Here is an 18,745-nt window from a genome sequence, read left to right as displayed (position 1 = left end):
TTTCCCAATGCACCTTAACGAGTACCGCAAAACACATAGTAGTTTCCTTCTTTTATTTTGCACTTTATGACTTAAAATTAAGTCATTTAAGCCCGGATAAATATAAAGCAGAAGTGTTGAAACTTGTGGGGCCCGTCGTTTAGTCATTCAATCTTGGAACTCCAAATGGTCAATAATTACTCTAATCTCACGGTGTAAACGGATCAGATCCATGTGCTAATTGAGTCCGAATGGATTATTATTTTTCGGGCCGGACTCTGCCACCTATAGTTAGCAAAATGTGATTCGGTAAAAATACGGGACACGAAAATGTCTAGTTTAACACGTTATCGGTTAAAAACGGAAGCACAAAAAAAATGCGTTTAAAATTGGGAAATGATATTTCCCCCTCTCTGACGGATAAAATCTCCCTTTAACCGTTATCTGTTAAGTTTTAAAGGCAAAGAAAAACATTAAAGAGGGTGAATTTATCCTCAAGCAGTGAACCATTCTCACATAAACTGTTAAAGGGGGGATTTTATCCATTTACAAAATATAGTGGGGCAAAGTTGTACAGTTAGACCAAAAAACACATTTTAAAAGTGTTTATAACGGATTTTTTTTCCTCTGTATCTCTAAAAGCTTAAAAGAAGTATTAAAAATGGGTGCAACTAGGATCGAGTGGCGTGGGGTTGAAGCCAACCCAAACCTAACCCGAAAATTAATAAACCGTCATACCCGACTCTCAACCCGATGAAGGCTAACCCAACCTAACACATAAAATTAAAATCTCAACTCGAACCTAATCCGAACCCAACCCGATTTCCCAATTCGGACCGGGGTTGAGTTGGTTGACTCAATTATGGTGATATCTTTCCCCTTTAGGTTTCTATGTTCTAAAAAATATTGAAAAAAGGTAAAAACAAAAAATTGTTTCTACAATCATTGGATCTTGATGAAGGTCGGGTCAGCCCAACCCCGACCCCCGACCCAACACAAACATCATCAGGTCCGTGTTTTTTTTTTTGAGTTGAACCCGACCCGAGTTGCACCCCTAACTAATAAAATGGGGAAAAAAAGAAGTACGTTGACCCTGTTTAAAATGAAGTTTTGCTAAATTCGGTGTATCAAACCTGTTACGGAACCAAGCCCATTGACATATCTCAAGTCCTCACTAGTACAGGGATTTGCTGGGCAATTTCACCGAAAACAATTTTGCAGCTTACTTTTGCGGGAGATAACAGCCACCTCAGATGAATTAGATGAAAAGTGAGCATGTGTGGCAGTTCTCTCCTGCGAAAGTGAGCCTCGAAATGGCTTTCCCCAAAAATTGCCTAGCAAAATCCTGCTGAAAACAGGGCAATGTATGTATAGGATAATTCGCACCCTTAAGGTGAATTGACGTTAAAAAGCGTTAAGTTATAAAGGCAAAGAAAAATGTTAAAGGGGCTGAATTTATCCTCAAGCAGTGAACTATTCTCAGATAAACCGTCACAGGGGCGATTTTATCCGTTTAGGGGGGAATTGAGTAGTGTTTTTATTGGACAATTATAAGCTTCTAATCGATCCAATTAAAAGCCTGTTGGGCTTCTTCGAAAGAAGAGGAAAGGCGCCAAAAGGCGACGATGCAAACCCTAAATTCTCTTTCTCCTCCCTCTCCATCCTCCCAAGAGAAAGAACAACAGCTTCTTCAAAACCCTAACCCTAGCTCACCATCACTTTCTTCCCAAACAGAAGAATCAGATCTTCTTCGAAACCCTAACCCTAGCCCTAGTTCTGTAACTCCTGCATCTCGGCTATGGAAGCCTGCTGCTCAGCGGAACCTCAGAAATCAATGGTCCAAATTCCTCTCCCACAAAGATCGATGGATCTCAGCATCATCCAACGGTAGATCTCACGCCACGTCAATCGTCAATTCTCACCTCTCACAGAGGTAAACAAAAAATCGATGGATCTCAGCATCATTCAATTTCTGTTTTTTTTTTTGAATTTAGGGCACGATTTTGGGTATGAAATTAGGGTTTGTTGAATTAGATACATGCCAGGGATGAATTTGGGTGTTCTAAGCGAAATGCCTGATATCAGAAGGAGAGCTTGTCAGAAATTGGCGCGGCAGCAGGTACATTTTTTTCTTTATTTTTAAGAGTTAATTTGGTTGCACATATTTACTTCGTAGCGAGGATTTAAATGTCGGTTTCGGTGTAGGAAGTTTCGGCCAAAATTATGTAAAAAAAAAAGCTAAAGTTTTGGTTTTCATAAGATTTCCACCGAAATTTAAAATTTCAGGGAATTTCTGTGGAAATTTCAGTGATTTCGGTGGAAATCATTAAAAAATCTACATGGATAATTTTCTTCCATTCTCTCCTATCCAAGGTCATGTTCTCTTCCTAGCCCTCAAGTCTTTCTTCACTGTTTATACCCAAATTGTTTTCGGTCTGCCCCTACCTCCTTTTACTCCATCAACTTGGCATGAGTCACTTCTTTTCACTGGAGCATCCAAAGGCCTACGTTGGATATGTCCAAACCATCTTAAGCGGTGCTCTCTCATCTTCTCCTCAATTGGTGCCACCCCCACCCTTTTACGAATGTCTTCATTCTTAAACTTGAATCACAAACCCCAATGGTGCATCCCATTTCTGAGTGACTTTATAATTCATTTATGACTTTCTGTCAAAACCTACCATGCAATTTGAATATCTTATAAATAGTTTAGGATCTAACTCGAGTCCCTAAAAAATGGAATTTTTTTTATATTACAAAGTTCGAGGCTTTGAGTTGATTCCCAACCTTACCATGTAAATCATCACATTTACTTGATGTTCTTTTTTCTTTTGTTGCATCTTATTTGGAACATGGTCGAATTTGTATATTATTATACTTTGGTTGCTTTCAATTATTATTTGTGTGCATTTTTGTATTTCATTAGAGCAAACATATGTAGGTTGTGTCACATGGCAAGGTTGACCAAATCAACTTTTAAAATGCATTAGCAAATTCCCACACAGGCAGTTATTTATCAGTGCTAGATATTCTCAGAATTCACTTCCATATTTTATTTCTAACATTGTATTTACTTGTCGATTTGTTGTGGCTTAGGAGCTTTATCGGAGCAACCTTTTATCTTCTTACAAGGATACGGTACGTTTTTCACATGCCAGGGGCTGTCATAACGTAATTTGCGGATTTGACTGTATAGGACATTTTCAAAGGTAACAAAATCTTAGAATGTTATTATGTGATTGTAATCAATCCTTGTATGATTAGCTAAAATAAAAAACCAAGAGATAAATGGCGGTGCTTATTATATGTTCTTTTTTCTGGTTTCTGTGAGAGACAAATGATGGATTACTTGTAGCCAGGACATATCTAACTGCAGATTTACATTTTTATCAGTAATAAAATCTGATCCAAGGGTTGAACCAGGAGATAATTTAGTGGTTCTCTTATCACTGATTGAGTTCATGTGTTTGATCTCAGATACCTATTGAAAATTGGGAAAGAAATCGTTATAGTATTGTAAGTGGATATGGCATTGTCAATTCAAGGGCCTAAATAAACCTTTACCGATGATGTCAGCAATTCAGCCGTTGAGTTGCAATCAACTGCAATCGATACTTCTCTCTTCTTAGTTTTTAAATAATGTTCATACATTTAATATTTCATTTTTTATACATTCCTGTGCATTAGCAATACCATAGTAGCCAGAACTCCTTAGGCAGGTGGGAAACTCGTTTCCGAAATGCATGAGAAACATATAAGAAACTTATATGAAACATCTGAGAAACGTATGGAAAACCTTTAGAAAACATATGTGAAACGTGTGGAAAATATATGTGAAACTTACGAAAATGAATTTTTTTTAAAAACACACAAAATAATTGTGGAATAGATATTAAAAAGGAAAACAACAGTGTATACCGTGATAAAAACTAAAAGTAAGAAATATCCAAATAGAAATTAAAAAAAAGGCGGCCCAGTGCACGAGGCTCCTTCCATTGCGGGGAAATAGAAATTTAAACTTAACAAAATTTAAATCTACAAAACCATATATTTCTTGTTTTCCTTGTGTTTCACATGCTTTTTCATTAACGTTTCTTTTTCGTTTCTGAAACGTTTCTAATGTGTTTCTTAAGACGTTAACGTCTCGTACGATTTTTTATTGTTTTCTAGTTTCTCGTTTTCCCTCTATCGGTTTCCCACCCTGGAAACTATGAGTAATACTAAAAGAGAATGGTTATTCTCTATACCAGAAAAGGCAGATGTGATCTGTATTTAATGTAATTATGGCCTTGCATGGAAGTAATGAATTTCATTTCAGTTGTAGATTAAGCACCCAAATTGTTTGTTGCTATACTTCTTGAGAATTATTATATGCCGTTGTGCATATATTTCTGAGTTTCCTAACCATTATGGCTCTGTTTGGATGCCACATGCAAGGGATCCTCAAGCAATCCCTCAACTCAACTCAACTCAACAAAGCCTTTGTCCTTGTTAAAGTATAAAAGATAAATAACGCCTTTCTCCAACAGCTTAAGCTTTTGGAGAAGTTGGTAAGTTAACATGGTATCATAGCCAAAGGTCTCGAGTTCAAACCTCCCGGATAGCAAAATCCAAATGCGATGGTCAGCCCAAAGTGGGACCACATGTGCCACGTGTTTGCCAAGTGGGCCACACGTGCGGGGGAGTGTTAAAGAATAGAAGATAATAACGCCTTTCTCCAACAGCTTAAGCTTTTGGAGAAGTTGGTAAGTTAACAGTCCCAAACTAGTTGGGGTCGGCTAAATGAATCCTGCTCTGTTTGGTTGCCGGGTTTTTTTTGGTTCCTGGGATTTATGTGGGAGAAAAAAAATCCCAGGAGATTGGTGGGAGAAAAAAAAGTCCTAGAAGTATCCTGATAAAATAAAAATCCCATGTTTGGTTGACCGGACTATGCTGGGAAAAAAAAAACTTTGTTTGGTTGCTTGAACTGTTGGGAAGAAAAAAATTCTTCTCAAGCTTATTTTTGGTTCCTGGGTTTATTTTTGTTCCTGGGATTATTTTGGTATGGGATGAAAAGGCAATCATTACAAAAGTGGAATTAAAAAATTCACCACACAAGCAATCATTACAAGAGTGGAAGGCGCGACATACTAATAAGGGCGCGCGAGGGGCCCCACGACCCCTTCTTTTCTATCGAATCGATCATAACCACTACCCACATTCCACGAAATTGTGCACCACAATTAAAAAAAACCTAGTGCTAAAAGGCAACCAAACATGGGATGGGACCAAAATTTTACTAAAACTTCCTGGGACAAAAATTTAACTGGCTAGGTTTTTTTTAATCCCACTCTTGTAATGATTGCTTGGGTGGTGAATTTTTTAATCCCACTTTTGTAATGATTGCCTTTTCATCCCATCCCAAAATAATCCCAGGAACCAAAAATAAGTTTGAGAAGGATTTTTTTCTTCCCAACAGTTCAAGCAACCAAACAAAGTTTTTTTTTCCCCACCATAGTCCAATCAACCAAACATGGGATTTTTATTTTACCGGGATACTTCTAGGACTTTTTTTTTCCCACCAATTTCCTGGGATTTTTTTTCTCCCACATAAATCCCAGGAACCAAAAAAAACCCGGCAACCAAACAGAGCTAGAAAAATTTCATGAAGAAGGAAGGAATCTACGCGGCTCTACTTTGGTTCTTCTATGTTCATCATTTTCTTCCATCCTATCCTATCCAAGGTCATGTTCTTTGTTATGTTCCTAGCTATCAAGTCTTTCCTCATTGTTTCTACCCAAGTTGTTTTCGGTCTGCCCCTACCTCTTTTTACTCCATCCATTTGGCATGAGTCGCCTCTTCTCATCGGAGCATCCAAAGGGCCTACGTTGGATATGTCCAAACCATCTCAAGCGGTGCTCTCTCATCTTCTCCTCAATTGGTGCCACCCCCACCTTTTTACGAATGTCTTCATTTTTAATTCCATCTAACCTTGCGTGGCCGCACATCTATCTAAGCATTCGCATCTCCGCTACACTCATCTTATGCACATGCTGCTTCTTGGTGGCCCAACATTCTGAGCCATACAGCATGGCTGGCCTTACAGCTGTCCTATAAAACTTTCCCTTCAACTTGGTAGGGGAAAAAAATGCTTAACCAATCCCTAAGCAAAAAAAAAAAAAATGCACTATTTGGATTACTTGGTGGTGTTTGTTTGCCAATGTAACACCAAATCCTTAGAGATTACCAGAGAAGAAACATCAGCAATAATTGCATGTCTAGTGACGTGGCATCACTAGCATTTACATATGAAATATCCCAAAAAAGAAGAGATTTCTATGTAATACTCCTCTCTCTCTCTCTCTCTCTCTCTCTCTCTCTCTCTCTCTCTCTCTCTCTCTCCTGGTTAACTCGCATCCAAATAGAATAAAGCACATGGCTTTACCAAGGTTTACATGGTATCCAAAATCCTGCCCCCTTCCATAGATTTTACTTCCCTAAAGAATGCTTAAGCATCCAAACAGTGCATGCATCTTCAGATGCATTTCTAATGATAATAATCCATTCAAAATCTTTTCTCATGGATTTTATCTACAGGTAGGTGTTGTTTCTGATATGATCAGTACATCCGGCTCTATGCGGTGTTTTCTTAAAGGAGCGGCTGGTAGTCCGCTTGTACAATTTTGTAGTCATCCTGGGGATAGCAAGGACACTGGTGATGGTGGTGGAGTTCCAGTTTTCTCGTCTTTGTCAATCGCATGCTTTGGTATGCATTTCTATCCTTGCAAATTCACTTCCCTAATGCATTATAAGTTCTAGCTAATGGGAAACTTTGAAGTCTGAAATTACATCTGAGAGAATAATGCAGGACCCTATTTTAAGGTTTCTAATTTGTATTAGCATTATATCTGATGCATATATCTCATCTCTTGTTCATAAATACATTTTTTTATTTGGGATTTTATGTCCACATTAAATCATTATCTGTATGTTCTTTCTCTTTTCAATAAATTTTCTTATAAGTTAACAGAATTACTTACGGATAGATTGTTGGTATGCGTAGAGAGCTTGATTTTAGTTCTCCAAAACTTGATTTCAGTTCTCCAATACTTGATCATGCAAATCTATTTTGCTTATCACTCGATATGGATCAATAATTTTAGAAGTAATGTGGCTACCCAATTTACTATACAACCTCATATTTCCTGTATTACATGTGCATCTTTGAAAACATGGCATTTTAACTATGAATTTGAGTTTGCTTCCTCTTCTCTCTTTATATACTTGCAGTACTTTTCTTGTTTCAGAAATCGTCCTCTTGTAAATGTGTTCCAACTAACTTTTGATTTGCGCCTACCCAAAAAAAAAAAAATGATTTTGCAGTTTCATTCATTCATTTCCTTCAATGCCTGAAAATATCCTGTTACATGTAGAGGCTACTTAATGATATCTTGAAAAATGTTTTCCCTTACAATTTGGGTTTTTTTCAAATTTTTATCAATTGCCTATATAGTGATGTTTTTTATTTTTAAACAATCTCAGAAAATTTGGCCCAAGAGCTTGCACAAATGTTTGTCTTAGAGCTAAGTTTGAAGGTAACAACTTTATTCTTTGTTTTTTCATAGTACTACTCTTTCCATTTGCCTATATGGCCGTTCCTTTAAGACTTTTTCTGGAGAGTCTCTGGCCTACAGCTATATCATCCATGCATAACTTTGAGATAATTCCATTTTTATTTTCTAGAAACTACTTAACTTTCTCTGTTTGGTAATTCTTGTTTGTTTATTGTCTGGGATATTGGTTGGCATGAGCAGCGATTGCTTGTGGTTGAGCTACTGTCCATCAGTTGTGAAGAAACTCCAAAAGGACAAACCAATAGATTAAGTTGGGCAGATGAGCTTTATCCAGGAGAATTCGGTGACTTGAGTATCAGTGAGCTATATTCTGAAGAAACTTGCGAGCCACTCCCTCCAAGGATAAATGGTTGGGAATTTGATAATTCTATGACTGGGCAATCTAAGCATCCTCCAGACCGTGAGGTTTTGCAGGTATGGCCTAAACTTGCCTTTATGCTAGTGTTCCATACCTTGTATGCAGATGCTTTTGAATTCCTCCCAGGCATCGGGCCTTTCTTCTCTACTTCTCTTGTTGTTTCCATTGCAACCTATGTGACATGTAGACGGATATGTATGTCAGTTTTAAAAATGGATAGAGACTGTCACGCAAAAGGGGAGTGATTAGTGATTCTTTGTACAGACTGTCATGCAAAAGGGGAGTGATTAGTGATTCTTTGTATGTGGGGCAATCTCGCCTCCTTTGTAATCTTTTATTTCTGTTCTAATGAAGTTACCTTAACATTAAAGAAAGGTCACACATTATGATTTTTGCTGTATCAAATTGGGTGTTTGGGTCCATGAATTCTTAGTTGCTATTACAGTTGTAGGATTTGGATTAGCTCAGCTCATATAGTTATACAAATAATTGAATTGCATTCTTTTTTGTTTATATAAATTTAACTATAAGATTTTTCCGGATAGAGATGCTATCATCACGTTTTTGAGTCAAGGATCATCTAGAGGGTTTTGCAGTCTTCTTTTTTGGCTGGGGGCACTCGGTTCTGTAGTTGGTCTTTATGTAATCTGTTACACTAGTGGGACACCTTATCCCTCCGCTGTAATAGTCTTTCATTGCAATAAAATTGTTACCTTACCTAAATAAAAAAATAAAAAAATTCAACTTCAAGATTGATTCGGCCTGCAGGTGTATTTAACAGCGTGGCTTGTGGAAGCGAATGTCGACACGTACAGGTAAAAAATGGACAAATCGTATTGCATAATATTTGTTATGAAAAGATTTCATGTTAATTCATTTTCTTGTAATCTATTTTTTTCAGACTAAATTTTCCAGTGTTTTTTCAGGGTTGATCAAATCTTTAGCATTGTTGGGGAAGAAATGCATGTCAGCCTTTCATAAAGCTGCCTTTCAACAAAAAACAAATCAAAATAATAAAATGAATTAGGAGGAAGTCGTGTCTTATTCCTACTGAGTGTTAACTTAAGTGTTAACAAAAGGGGAATGAGAGAAGAGGAAGATAGTAGTTGTAATATTTTTTTATGTTGCCATGTTTATCTTTGCTATGTAAAAAGCTATTGGTAATTTATTGAAAGTTTTTCTATTATCACTTTGCATTTGCATTTGTGCTGTACTCTTCCTGGATGGAAGTTATACACAAAAAAAAAAAAAACAGTGTATTTTTGTTCTTCCTTTCAACTTTCAAGTAGGGAATATTCTTAATGATCATGATCAATGGATGAACAGCATCTTATGTTCTATTTGGTTGTGATTTCCTTAAATTAGAACATAAGATGAGGCGAAGTGAAGTGAAATTAGAGTGGAAGTGAAATGGAGTGGAGTTGAGGCGAAGTGAAGTGAGGTGGAAGTGGGGATATTTTGTTGGGCTTCTTTGGATTGCAGGAAAAATATTACTTGTGAAATTTTTTTCCTTAAATTTTTTTTTTGTCTCCACAATTTAGAAGAAAGTGATACTGTTATGGCTTATTTAGGGAGATATTATCATAAATTAAGCTTCCTATAGTTAAAACATGGACCGTTGGACTGATGTGGTTCTAGTTTTGCTTTTTTCATTTGCAATTCAATGGAAGAGCAAGAAATTTTGTAAAACTTTTTTTTCAAGCTTTTTCTAGAAAATTGTGCCTAAAATGAGTGTCATTATTAAAATTAAGGCCCAAAATGGATGCCAAGAACAATTTTTTCAAGTGGCTTGCTTTACGTGTGATTTGGCTTTCCTCTTAGGTAGGTAAGTTGGGATTGAACCTGCGACCTCAAGGTTGAGAAACAAAGCATCAACTATTGAACTACAGGCCCAACTCTCCCCTCCTCTACTTTTATCATGATTTCTTAGGGTTATGTTGTTTCTTATTTTATTTTTTGGCCCAACCCGACCTGATGTGGAAAAAACAGGTTAGACGGGTTGGGCAAGGGTAGAGAGCATTAGAGGCGGGTTGGGTAAGTTTTGCCCATCCTCAACCTGAGGCTCGAGTTGGGTCGGGTTAGGGTTGAGGGAATGCTATCTCGGGTTGGTTCAAGTGGGTCTGAGCTTAAATTTACACCCATTTTTATGGTGTGCATATTGTAGCTCATTTTATTTTTGAGTTCGTAAGCTGGGATTCAATTGGAGAAATAACCAAGATCCATACACATTTTCCACCTTTATAGGATTAGAATATCTGACTGTGTTTTTACCTCCATTTCATTTCTTTTCTTTTCTTTTCTGTCACGCCTCGACCACGTTTGGGTATTCCACTTTTGACATAAAATGGACGTAAATCAAAATTTACGCCATTTTTAAGTGAAAAAATGGAGGTAAATTTGGTTTTACACCCATTTTACGTCGAAAGAAACTCAACGAATCATTCCACCTGATCGATGTGCCCGATGAACAGAAAATGTCCTTATTGTAATGGGCCCACATTTGGTTGATCTGAACCACCATCTGATAGGTCCTATGTTGAATCTCTATTGACCCAAAAATAATGCCAAATGGAAAATCCAATATCCAATAAGGGCCCGTTTGGATGCTGAAAAGATTTTGATTTGGATTTCTCACATTTGCAGATCAAATCCTTTGATTTCCAAATCGCCGACTGACAGTGAAAAAAAATCAGATTTCCAAATATGCTGTGGAAATAAGTAATTGGAAATCCACAGATCGGGCAGTTTCCTTCACCCTCTTTGCTCCTCAACCTCTCCCCTCCACTAGGAAGTACCCCCTTCCCTCTCTGTCTCCCTCAACATGAGCTTGCGGATCTATTCATTTTGTATTCAAAACTCAATTCCAATCGAAATACAAAATATGAGGTATCCAAACGGGCCCTAATATAATTTTATAGGGTTATCTGATTTGCGTGATCTTACGGCCATTGGAGATTCACCATAAGACGTCATATGGACAGTCTGGATCGCACCCTACTAAAGCATTTATTCCTTTAGCAAGAACCAATCAAACAAGCATATACTCAGAAATACTACTGAAAAAGATGAAGAGACTCACTCCAAGTAAGCATGGTGAGTCAACTTTTAACTTTCCTGTCTTCCCTCTTAAGAGCATTCTCATTTGAATATCCATGAAAGGTTTTAAATGACTTAGGCAATGAAGTTTACAAAAACAACCGCAATTCAAATGAACCCTAATTCACAGATTCCATGGAATCATACCTCTTCTTATTACCCTCAATTGAAAGGGAGAACAAAATCAGTCAACAAGTTGGAGATTTTCGCATCATGACGCAGCAGCAGCGGCAGCTTTCTGAAAGCATTAAGATAGAAACATGTGTAAGCAAATCACTAATTATAGAGTAACAATGCAATTACATTTCTGCACCCAATTAGAAAGGCCAGATATCTTATTGGTTAGAGCATCTTTCATCAACTAAGTAAAAAAAAATGAGAAATTCAGTACCATGGAGGTTGTGTTTGGATCAGTGACTAAAAAAACAGATTGGAGGCCAACTAGGCAAGATGGTTTCTCCAAAACAGGATTGAATTGGGGTTACAGATTGGTTAAACTCTATGGTTTGTGGACAGGGACATGAGTGTCGTGTGTCGACACGGACATGGAGTGTCTGACACGGGAAACTCCCAAAATTTAGAAACGGGGACACGTGAATTACATATAATCATGATTTGTGGACACAAATTCGTGTCCCGAGTTTTGACATGGATACGGGGTATATGGCACGTCAACCCCTAAAAATATAGGAATAGTAGCACACTCATACACGTACATGCATGTAAAGTTATCGACACTTCTAGCAGTACATTTAATAGTGTCAATAGGAGTGTCGACAAATGTGGACACGGGTGTCGGCAATAAATTCAAAGTGTCGGCCAAATCATAGGTTAAACTGATTCGAAAAGGAAATGATGGGAAAAGTTATGTTCGCAATTGATGTATCATGTTGGAATATTATAGATAAACATCATAAAATATTTTAAGTAAAATTAATGCATTAGAAATTAGAAAAATTTAAACTATCACTGATTCTACCACACCATCCCTTAAATTCAAAAAGTAGGATTAAATATAAAAGAAATTAAAAGAGAAACACCCTAAAGCACTGAAGCAGTTTTGTGGGTAATCCAAATTACCAAATTGTTCAACCTGCCAAGTATGGTCGAATTTTCCAGTCTAGTTTTTTAAGTACGTGTTTGCATGGTGACTAAAGCCAAACCACATAAGGATTTTTCGCATACATGTAACAGCAGAAATTGCTATATTAACCAAACAAGATAAAAATCTCATAGGCATGGTATGTGCCCCTTTTTTTAGGAATTAAAAATAAGCAGAATCAAGTCAACAGAATCTTACCCGTTTTTTTTCTTCCATGTTTGCCTTGATTAGAGAATAGATCGCTACACCAATTATTGCTATGACCGTGCCAATGCCAGTCTGCATGGAGATCCTATTGCCTGCATAACTTTGCAAATTAGAACAGAAAAGAAAAACTCATAGCATATATTCTTTATCACATGTGACATTCAAAAGTACTGTACGAGAACAGAAAACATGGAATCCTTGTCAAAGAAAACTATATCTAGAAATGTACAGAAATCACAGGATAGAAATAATACAAGCTATAGTTTTCAAACAGATATTAGCTATATAGTTCATTATGTCTACCAGAATCAAATATCTAAGACACATCAAGCATAAACCTGGCAAATGTGTTTACTTGAGATTAGTCTCAACAAATTGCCAATAACATGTGATCCATTTGGGGACCAAAGACATTGAAAGTGGCCGCCATTTTTGTGTGACATTATTACTAAACTATGACGCATAAGCTACCTTATTTGCCTACTACTTCATAGAATCTCTTACAGCGGAACCCTTTCAGTTCCTCCTCAGGAAACTCTAGAACTTGTCCCTTTTTATGTCATGATTGTTACGAGTGTGAGCCAATAGAAAAGGGGACATATCTGTCCACGCCGTACATTTCCAAGGATAGTTCAGGCTCAGCCACTTGACAACTTAAGTTGAAAATTAGTTGTTCTTTACCTGTTTGTACATAAATAAGAATGTAATGATGGTTAATGGATGTTAAATTAGGTCAGTAAATTCACAAGTTTTCAAGGTTATATCGTTAAAGTGTGCTCACCCATTTTGCTTGTACAAAATATTTATATATTTAAACCAAACAATAAACATAAAAGGGATTCAAAATTTCCAAGTGAAAGAATTGAAGATGTCTGCAGATATACATAATTCGGAAAAGGGATAGGCATCAAGAATTACCAAACACCACGATGGAGAATCCAATCACAAATACTCGCTTCAACACATTTCCTACAGCATGGGTAAGGGGTGCCACTCGTTCTAAAGTGTTTGTGGCAATCTGCAACAGCAAAATCATAAATAGTGGTGAAAATTGAAGCTACAATAATGTGATCTAATAAACGGAAAAGTGGAGGCAGAAGAGTGACCAACATATCAGCATAAGAAACTCTAGAAACCAATCTGAAGATCACCAAGTCTTCACACTATTGCTGAAAACCAATCAGAAGAGAATACTGAGTATGGCATAGAGGTGAAGCATGTCAATTACCTGATTGTACAGATGGTAAAACATCCCTATCCAAAACAGATCCGAGATGAACTTATTAAGACCAACTTTAGCAATTGCATCGACAAAACCATACTGCATTAACTTTGGCCCCTCAATCTGGAAGGAAATTCAACAAGCTACGGTATCAATCCCTCAAAAGAAAATCCAATTAAAGAAAAAACAGTTCCAAACTTCCAAATAACGGCTATAAATAGCAATCCAACTTACAATTATTGCAGGCGGTATGCAAAAAAGGAGGGCAATTATTGAAATATAAGCATAAACATTTGTGCTGTCCATGTCAGTCTGTTGAAATATGAAAAGAAAAAAAATGGTTAAACATGCTAGGAACCAGTAGGTACAGGAAGAAGATATCATTCTTTGCAATACTAAGCTCAACTTGCCAGTTTAAGCTAGGCACCTGCTTGATATTTTTTTGTTTTTTATTATTTATTTATTTATTTTTTGGAATCGTAAGAGAATGAAGAAGATATCATTCTTTGCAATACTAAGCTCAACTTGCCAGTTTAAGCTAGGCACCTGCTTGATATTTTTTTGTTTTTTATTATTTATCTATTTATATTTTGGAATCGTAAGAGAATATATTCAAATGTGAAAAAAAGATGCACTTAAAGTGCGGACCGAGGAGGTACCACAGAGACTACTACATCACAAAACAGGCATCTGCTTGATTAACGTAGTAATTTATATTTAGTATTTTAGTTTCATATGCGTGTATAAAAAAATAACTTATCTGGTTGTATATGCTATGTATTACTATTTACATATGTGTGTGTGCATGTAAAGATCGACAGTTATGCTGATTTCCCATAAGACCAAAAATACACAAACTTGTGGTTTTTCTTGATATAAAGTATTAGATATTACTTGATCACCGGGGTATAGGGGCTTGCTGTGGATAAGAGGGCTGTAGGACATGTAAAAATAGGAAAAATGGATCTGGAAAAATCACTGGGGAAATGTTAATGACATAAAACCTAGAGGATTATAAGGATAGTCATTCAAATAAACACCACACAAGTTCTGCAAGACCTCCTGCTTGCAGGGACCAGGCCAATTAGTTTGCTGGAGCCTGCCAGCAAGCACTGAGCTTAGTGTTGCAAATATGGTGAATGCCATCGAAACACTCATACCATGGCTTTCTTTGAATAGATGCTTCTGTATGTAAAAGCAATATTTGAAATCATTGCACTGATGAAACCGGTCCAGTTGAATGAAAGTTCAGTCAATGAAGCCATACATACACCTAGAATCCAAAGCCAAAGAAGAAATCAGAAAATAAAATGTGGTGTCCATGTATATGATTCTAATGTTCATTTAAAATAAAATGGAAACAAAAGTAAGTAAATGAACCAAATATATATGAAAAGGAAAATTACCCACGACTTACCAAAAACAACAGGGGCCAACGACAACCACAGAGCTACTGGAATTTGGTGACCCAAAACAAATTGAGAAGCGGCAGCATTGAAGAAAGGCTCCAGGGCTATTTAAGAGCATCAAGATAATGATTAGTTCAATGGGAAGAGTAATTTAGCATAGAGAGTTGATAGGAATTAGCACTTTCCCATCCACAAAATCAGTGAGCATATGCATGCAATCCTCAAAGTAAAGGACCTAGCATGGTAGGTTAGATGCATGTGCAATTGGGCCCATCACACAAAGCAGATGCACAAAGACATCTGGTTTTTTCAAAAGAAATTTCTAATATAGCCAATCTATAATGTGAATTGCAACAGCAACAAACTGATAAACAACCGTCTCTAAAAGCATTTTCTGGAAATAACCAACAAAATAATAATACCCATGACCGTCAAGTTGGAACCCATATGATTAACTGAGTTTGGATTTTCAAAACTTGAGAATTGATTCCAGCTTGAAACTGTTTTTTTTTTTTTTTTGGGAATAGTTAACGAGATTAAGTTATAATTAGTTGGCTTGATAACCAGGTTGAAATTGTTAAATCATGGAGTGCCTTCATATAATGCTTGAAGCATGTCGTTAGCATATTTCAATGAAGGTGTAGCATGGAGAATCTCAGATGTTAGTATGTTACTTGGTGATTACTAGTAGAAAGCATGCTTCTTATGAACCTTGGTACATACTGAATGGGAGAAACTAGTCTGAGATAAATCTTTGAACAACTTACTTTTCAAGAAAAAAAAAACCTTTGAAAAGATTTTACTTGCTCACTAGAAATAAAATATCTTGCAGAGACAAATCTATTTATACAGTGCATAGAATATCTTAAAGATGAAAAAAAAAATCAGAAAACCTGAAAAGAAATCAAAGTCCTATAACACCAATGCAAAGTACCCAACACTCCTAAGAACGAAATTTCTCCAGTATACTATCTGAAATGGGACGAAACAGACCAAGCCAAGATGCAATATGCAAGTAACTCCCAGCAGCATATCCATGGGACAATATCTTCCAATCGCAGCAAAGAAAAACTCGCACAAATGGATACAAAAATAATATTTGATCAAGTGTTCAAGTGAGACTTGGGAAGAGGTAGTATACCCAAAAAGACAGGTTTGTCCCATTCTTTAGGTGGAAATGAAAGTTTGGGTGGGGAAATATATATTGAAATCTACAAAGAAACTATTTTCCAGTTTGAACAAAAAATTGAAACCAAAAGTTTTGTTGATTGTGAGCTAAAAAAGTCAATTGCTAGTTTGGAAGATATTCCTTTCTAAGACAATTGAATTCCTTTCATTTTCGCTATGAACTAACACAAGATAATCTGCATATATTTCTTTCAAGTATAGTATAGAAAATAAAGTGTAAAGGCACGCTCCAACAGATCTATTGGGATATCAATTTTTTTTTTTTTTTTAAAGATTAAATATGAAACTGACCGACTGCACAAGGACACTTACCTTTGATGGTGTGCGTAAAAGACACCGCAACAGCCGCAAATGAAACATTTGACATCACATGCCCGAGTGCATGACAAAATGCCACTGGAGTGAGGAGTACCAGCAAATCCTTATCAAGTGGCTACTCACATTAAAACGAGAAACTATTAAGACAAGTTATAAGCTAATGCATCTTAAGCTGTGCAGGGGCTAACAGAAGAAAATTCTGAAGCTGAAACTTACTGCACGTTTTGGTAAACCAACAGCCCAAGAAACTAGGCAATATACCACTCCAACCAGGAGATGGACAACAGAAACAAAACTGAAAAAAAGAATAAACCGTGTTCATAATAGTTTTACCCATAACAGTCCATTTTATATAGTTGACAGACTGAAGCCAAGAAAGAAAGAAACATGGAAGCAGTAACAGTCCTTAGCTGAATTATTCATTCACATGAACTAGAAAATCCCAAAGATGGTTTAAGAATAATTTAGATGGAGGACTTACTATGGATATGGGAAATAATTATAGACCTTCTTGTTGAGTATATTGAAAATTACATTCAAGAAATACCTGTGAACAGAAGGAGGATCAGTAAAGCAAAATTCACATGCCGTATTCTAGCAATGACAACAGAATCAGAGAGCACATACATATATACATAGGAGGAAATTCATACACATTCAAACATATATATCGCATTATTCCTTTATGTTCTTACACACATGTACAGGAAGACATGCATGCTTAAGACATACATAGTACACATTCATAAAGCAGGCCCACATGCATACACATGCTGATACATGTTCATTGTCACATATATGCATGTATAGGTTACATATAACTTCAGTGGAAACCGAAACATTTTGCCCGAAATCCATTATTTACAAGATTTTGGAGAAATTTTGCCAAAATTCCCCTTTTTACAAAATTTTCATGCTAGCCAAACGTGTGCTTAATGTTTCCACCGAAATTTTATACATTTCAGGGGAAATTAAAAAAAAAAAGAAATTTTTGTCAAGGTATTACATGATTTCGGTTTGGGTGGTGACCCAATACTGACATCTAAAACCTTAAACAGAGACAATATTATTTACCACAAGAAGAAAAATCCACCGGTGATCAGTGCCGGATACTTTGCTGCAAAACTCTTAGAAGGCTTGGTAAGCCTGCAAATCATCCAAACAGTTACTCAACTAATAATTTAAAAAAAAACTCAAAAAAATAAATAAAATTAGAAGAAAAAGAAGAAAGGGGATTTTCTAACCCTTCACTATCAGCATCAGCAGAGGCAGAGGCAGAGGCGGAAACTATTGGAAAATCAACAGAGCGGTGTCGCCTTGAGACCGGATTCAAGCCGGAAAATCTCAAAACATTACCGGAAAAGGTGTGATTTTCCGGCAGAGGGGAAAAGGCTAGGGGCGAAAATCGAGATAAGATTGGACGATTCTTCTGATGGAGAACTTTTGGATGAGGTTTGGGGGAACATAAATAGAGCGAAGATAATCCAATTGAAGCCATCTCCAAACCAGAGAGAGAGAGAGAGAGAGTCAAAAGGTTAAAAAATGAAATAAAAACGAGAAATCCAGAAATCGAGCAAAGAAGCTATAGATTTCGGGAGAAAAAACCTAGAATTCTAGAGAGAGAGAGAGAGAGAGAGAGAGAGAGAGAGAGAGAGAGAGAGAGAGAGAGAGATTCTGAGACTAAAACTGTTATGATCGTGAAAAAGCCTAGAATTCAGAAATCGAGCTTTGAGAAATCAAGAAAAAGCTTGAAATTTCAGAGAAAAACAAAATCCTACAAAGGATTAGAGTTTCAAGCTCTGATCTCGAAAATTCACTCAAGAATTCAAGAATCAAGCTCGATAATTCAAGAATCGAGCTTCAAAGAACCGAAAAATAGTAAAAAAAAACCTGCGATCTCTTGATGCAAGTGACGAAACCCTAGAAATTCAATGCAATGAGCTTCTATAAAGCTGTAATGGTGTATAAGTTGCAGAGAGTGAGAGAGAGAGAGAGGTTTCTATTTTAGCGTGGAATCATTTTATATGCTGTTTGTATTTTAAGAAAGGGATATGATTTTTTCGCCCCCTTGTAGGATTATCCGCCCAACTTGTCACGTGCATTGTGGCAGACTTTAACACTTTTTGACGTCAAATCACGTGATAAGGGGGGCGTATAATCCTACAGGGGGTGAAAAGATCATTGTCCTTTAAGAATGTATTATTCATGTATTTGAGCTAAAAAGAAAGTGCGATGATAAATTCGCACTCACTA

At 36.6% G+C, this 18,745-nt stretch overlaps 2 protein-coding genes across 2 annotated transcripts; one reads left to right on the top strand and one right to left on the bottom strand.

Moving 5' to 3' along the window:
• Positions 1-1,520: 1,520 nt before the first annotated feature.
• On the top strand, positions 1,521-9,136 carry LOC143856782 (uncharacterized). Its single transcript, XM_077367058.1, has 8 exons — positions 1,521-1,912; positions 2,014-2,098; positions 3,076-3,117; positions 6,556-6,724; positions 7,501-7,553; positions 7,773-8,006; positions 8,719-8,765; positions 8,877-9,136. The coding sequence occupies exons 1-8, from the start codon at positions 1,605-1,607 to the stop codon at positions 8,929-8,931; spliced, it is 993 nt and encodes a 330-aa protein (XP_077223173.1). The 5' UTR covers positions 1,521-1,604; the 3' UTR covers positions 8,932-9,136.
• Positions 9,137-11,001: 1,865 nt separating this feature from the next.
• On the bottom strand, positions 11,002-18,489 carry LOC143856774 (triose phosphate/phosphate translocator, chloroplastic-like). Its single transcript, XM_077367047.1, has 12 exons — positions 17,737-18,489; positions 17,567-17,638; positions 16,974-17,039; positions 16,709-16,787; positions 16,487-16,607; positions 14,995-15,090; positions 14,738-14,850; positions 13,812-13,889; positions 13,584-13,700; positions 13,274-13,373; positions 12,347-12,447; positions 11,002-11,284 (listed from the first exon to the last, which is right to left on the bottom strand). The coding sequence occupies exons 1-12, from the start codon at positions 17,988-17,990 to the stop codon at positions 11,258-11,260; spliced, it is 1,224 nt and encodes a 407-aa protein (XP_077223162.1). The 5' UTR covers positions 17,991-18,489; the 3' UTR covers positions 11,002-11,257.
• Positions 18,490-18,745: the final 256 nt, after the last annotated feature.

Source organism: Tasmannia lanceolata, unplaced genomic scaffold, assembly GCF_043159265.1.
Source record: "Tasmannia lanceolata isolate RefF3 unplaced genomic scaffold, GAP_Taslan_0.1 ptg000003l, whole genome shotgun sequence".
NCBI classification, from domain to species: Eukaryota; Viridiplantae; Streptophyta; class Magnoliopsida; order Canellales; family Winteraceae; genus Tasmannia; species Tasmannia lanceolata.
Note: the sequence above shows the minus strand (reverse complement) of the source record. Positions and strands in the feature narration are given on the sequence as shown.

What these genes read in the sequence shown, in the direction of transcription:
- LOC143856774 (XM_077367047.1), bottom strand. Translation starts at nt 17,990, where the DNA reads ATGGCTTCAATTGGATTATCTTCGCTCTATTTATGTTCCCCCAAACCT. An exon ending in TTTTACGCACACCATCAAAG is followed by an intron (nt 15,091 to 16,486) that starts GTAAGTGTCCTT and finishes GCTCTTAAATAG; the next exon opens with CCCTGGAGCCTTTCTTCAAT. An exon ending in ATTCTCCATCGTGGTGTTTG is followed by an intron (nt 12,448 to 13,273) that starts GTAATTCTTGAT and finishes AAAGTTATGCAG; the next exon opens with GCAATAGGATCTCCATGCAG.
- LOC143856782 (XM_077367058.1), top strand. Translation starts at nt 1,605, where the DNA reads ATGCAAACCCTAAATTCTCTTTCTCCTCCCTCTCCATCCTCCCAAGAG. An exon ending in AATTCTCACCTCTCACAGAG is followed by an intron (nt 1,913 to 2,013) that starts GTAAACAAAAAA and finishes TTGTTGAATTAG; the next exon opens with ATACATGCCAGGGATGAATT. An exon ending in CAGACCGTGAGGTTTTGCAG is followed by an intron (nt 8,007 to 8,718) that starts GTATGGCCTAAA and finishes TTCGGCCTGCAG; the next exon opens with GTGTATTTAACAGCGTGGCT.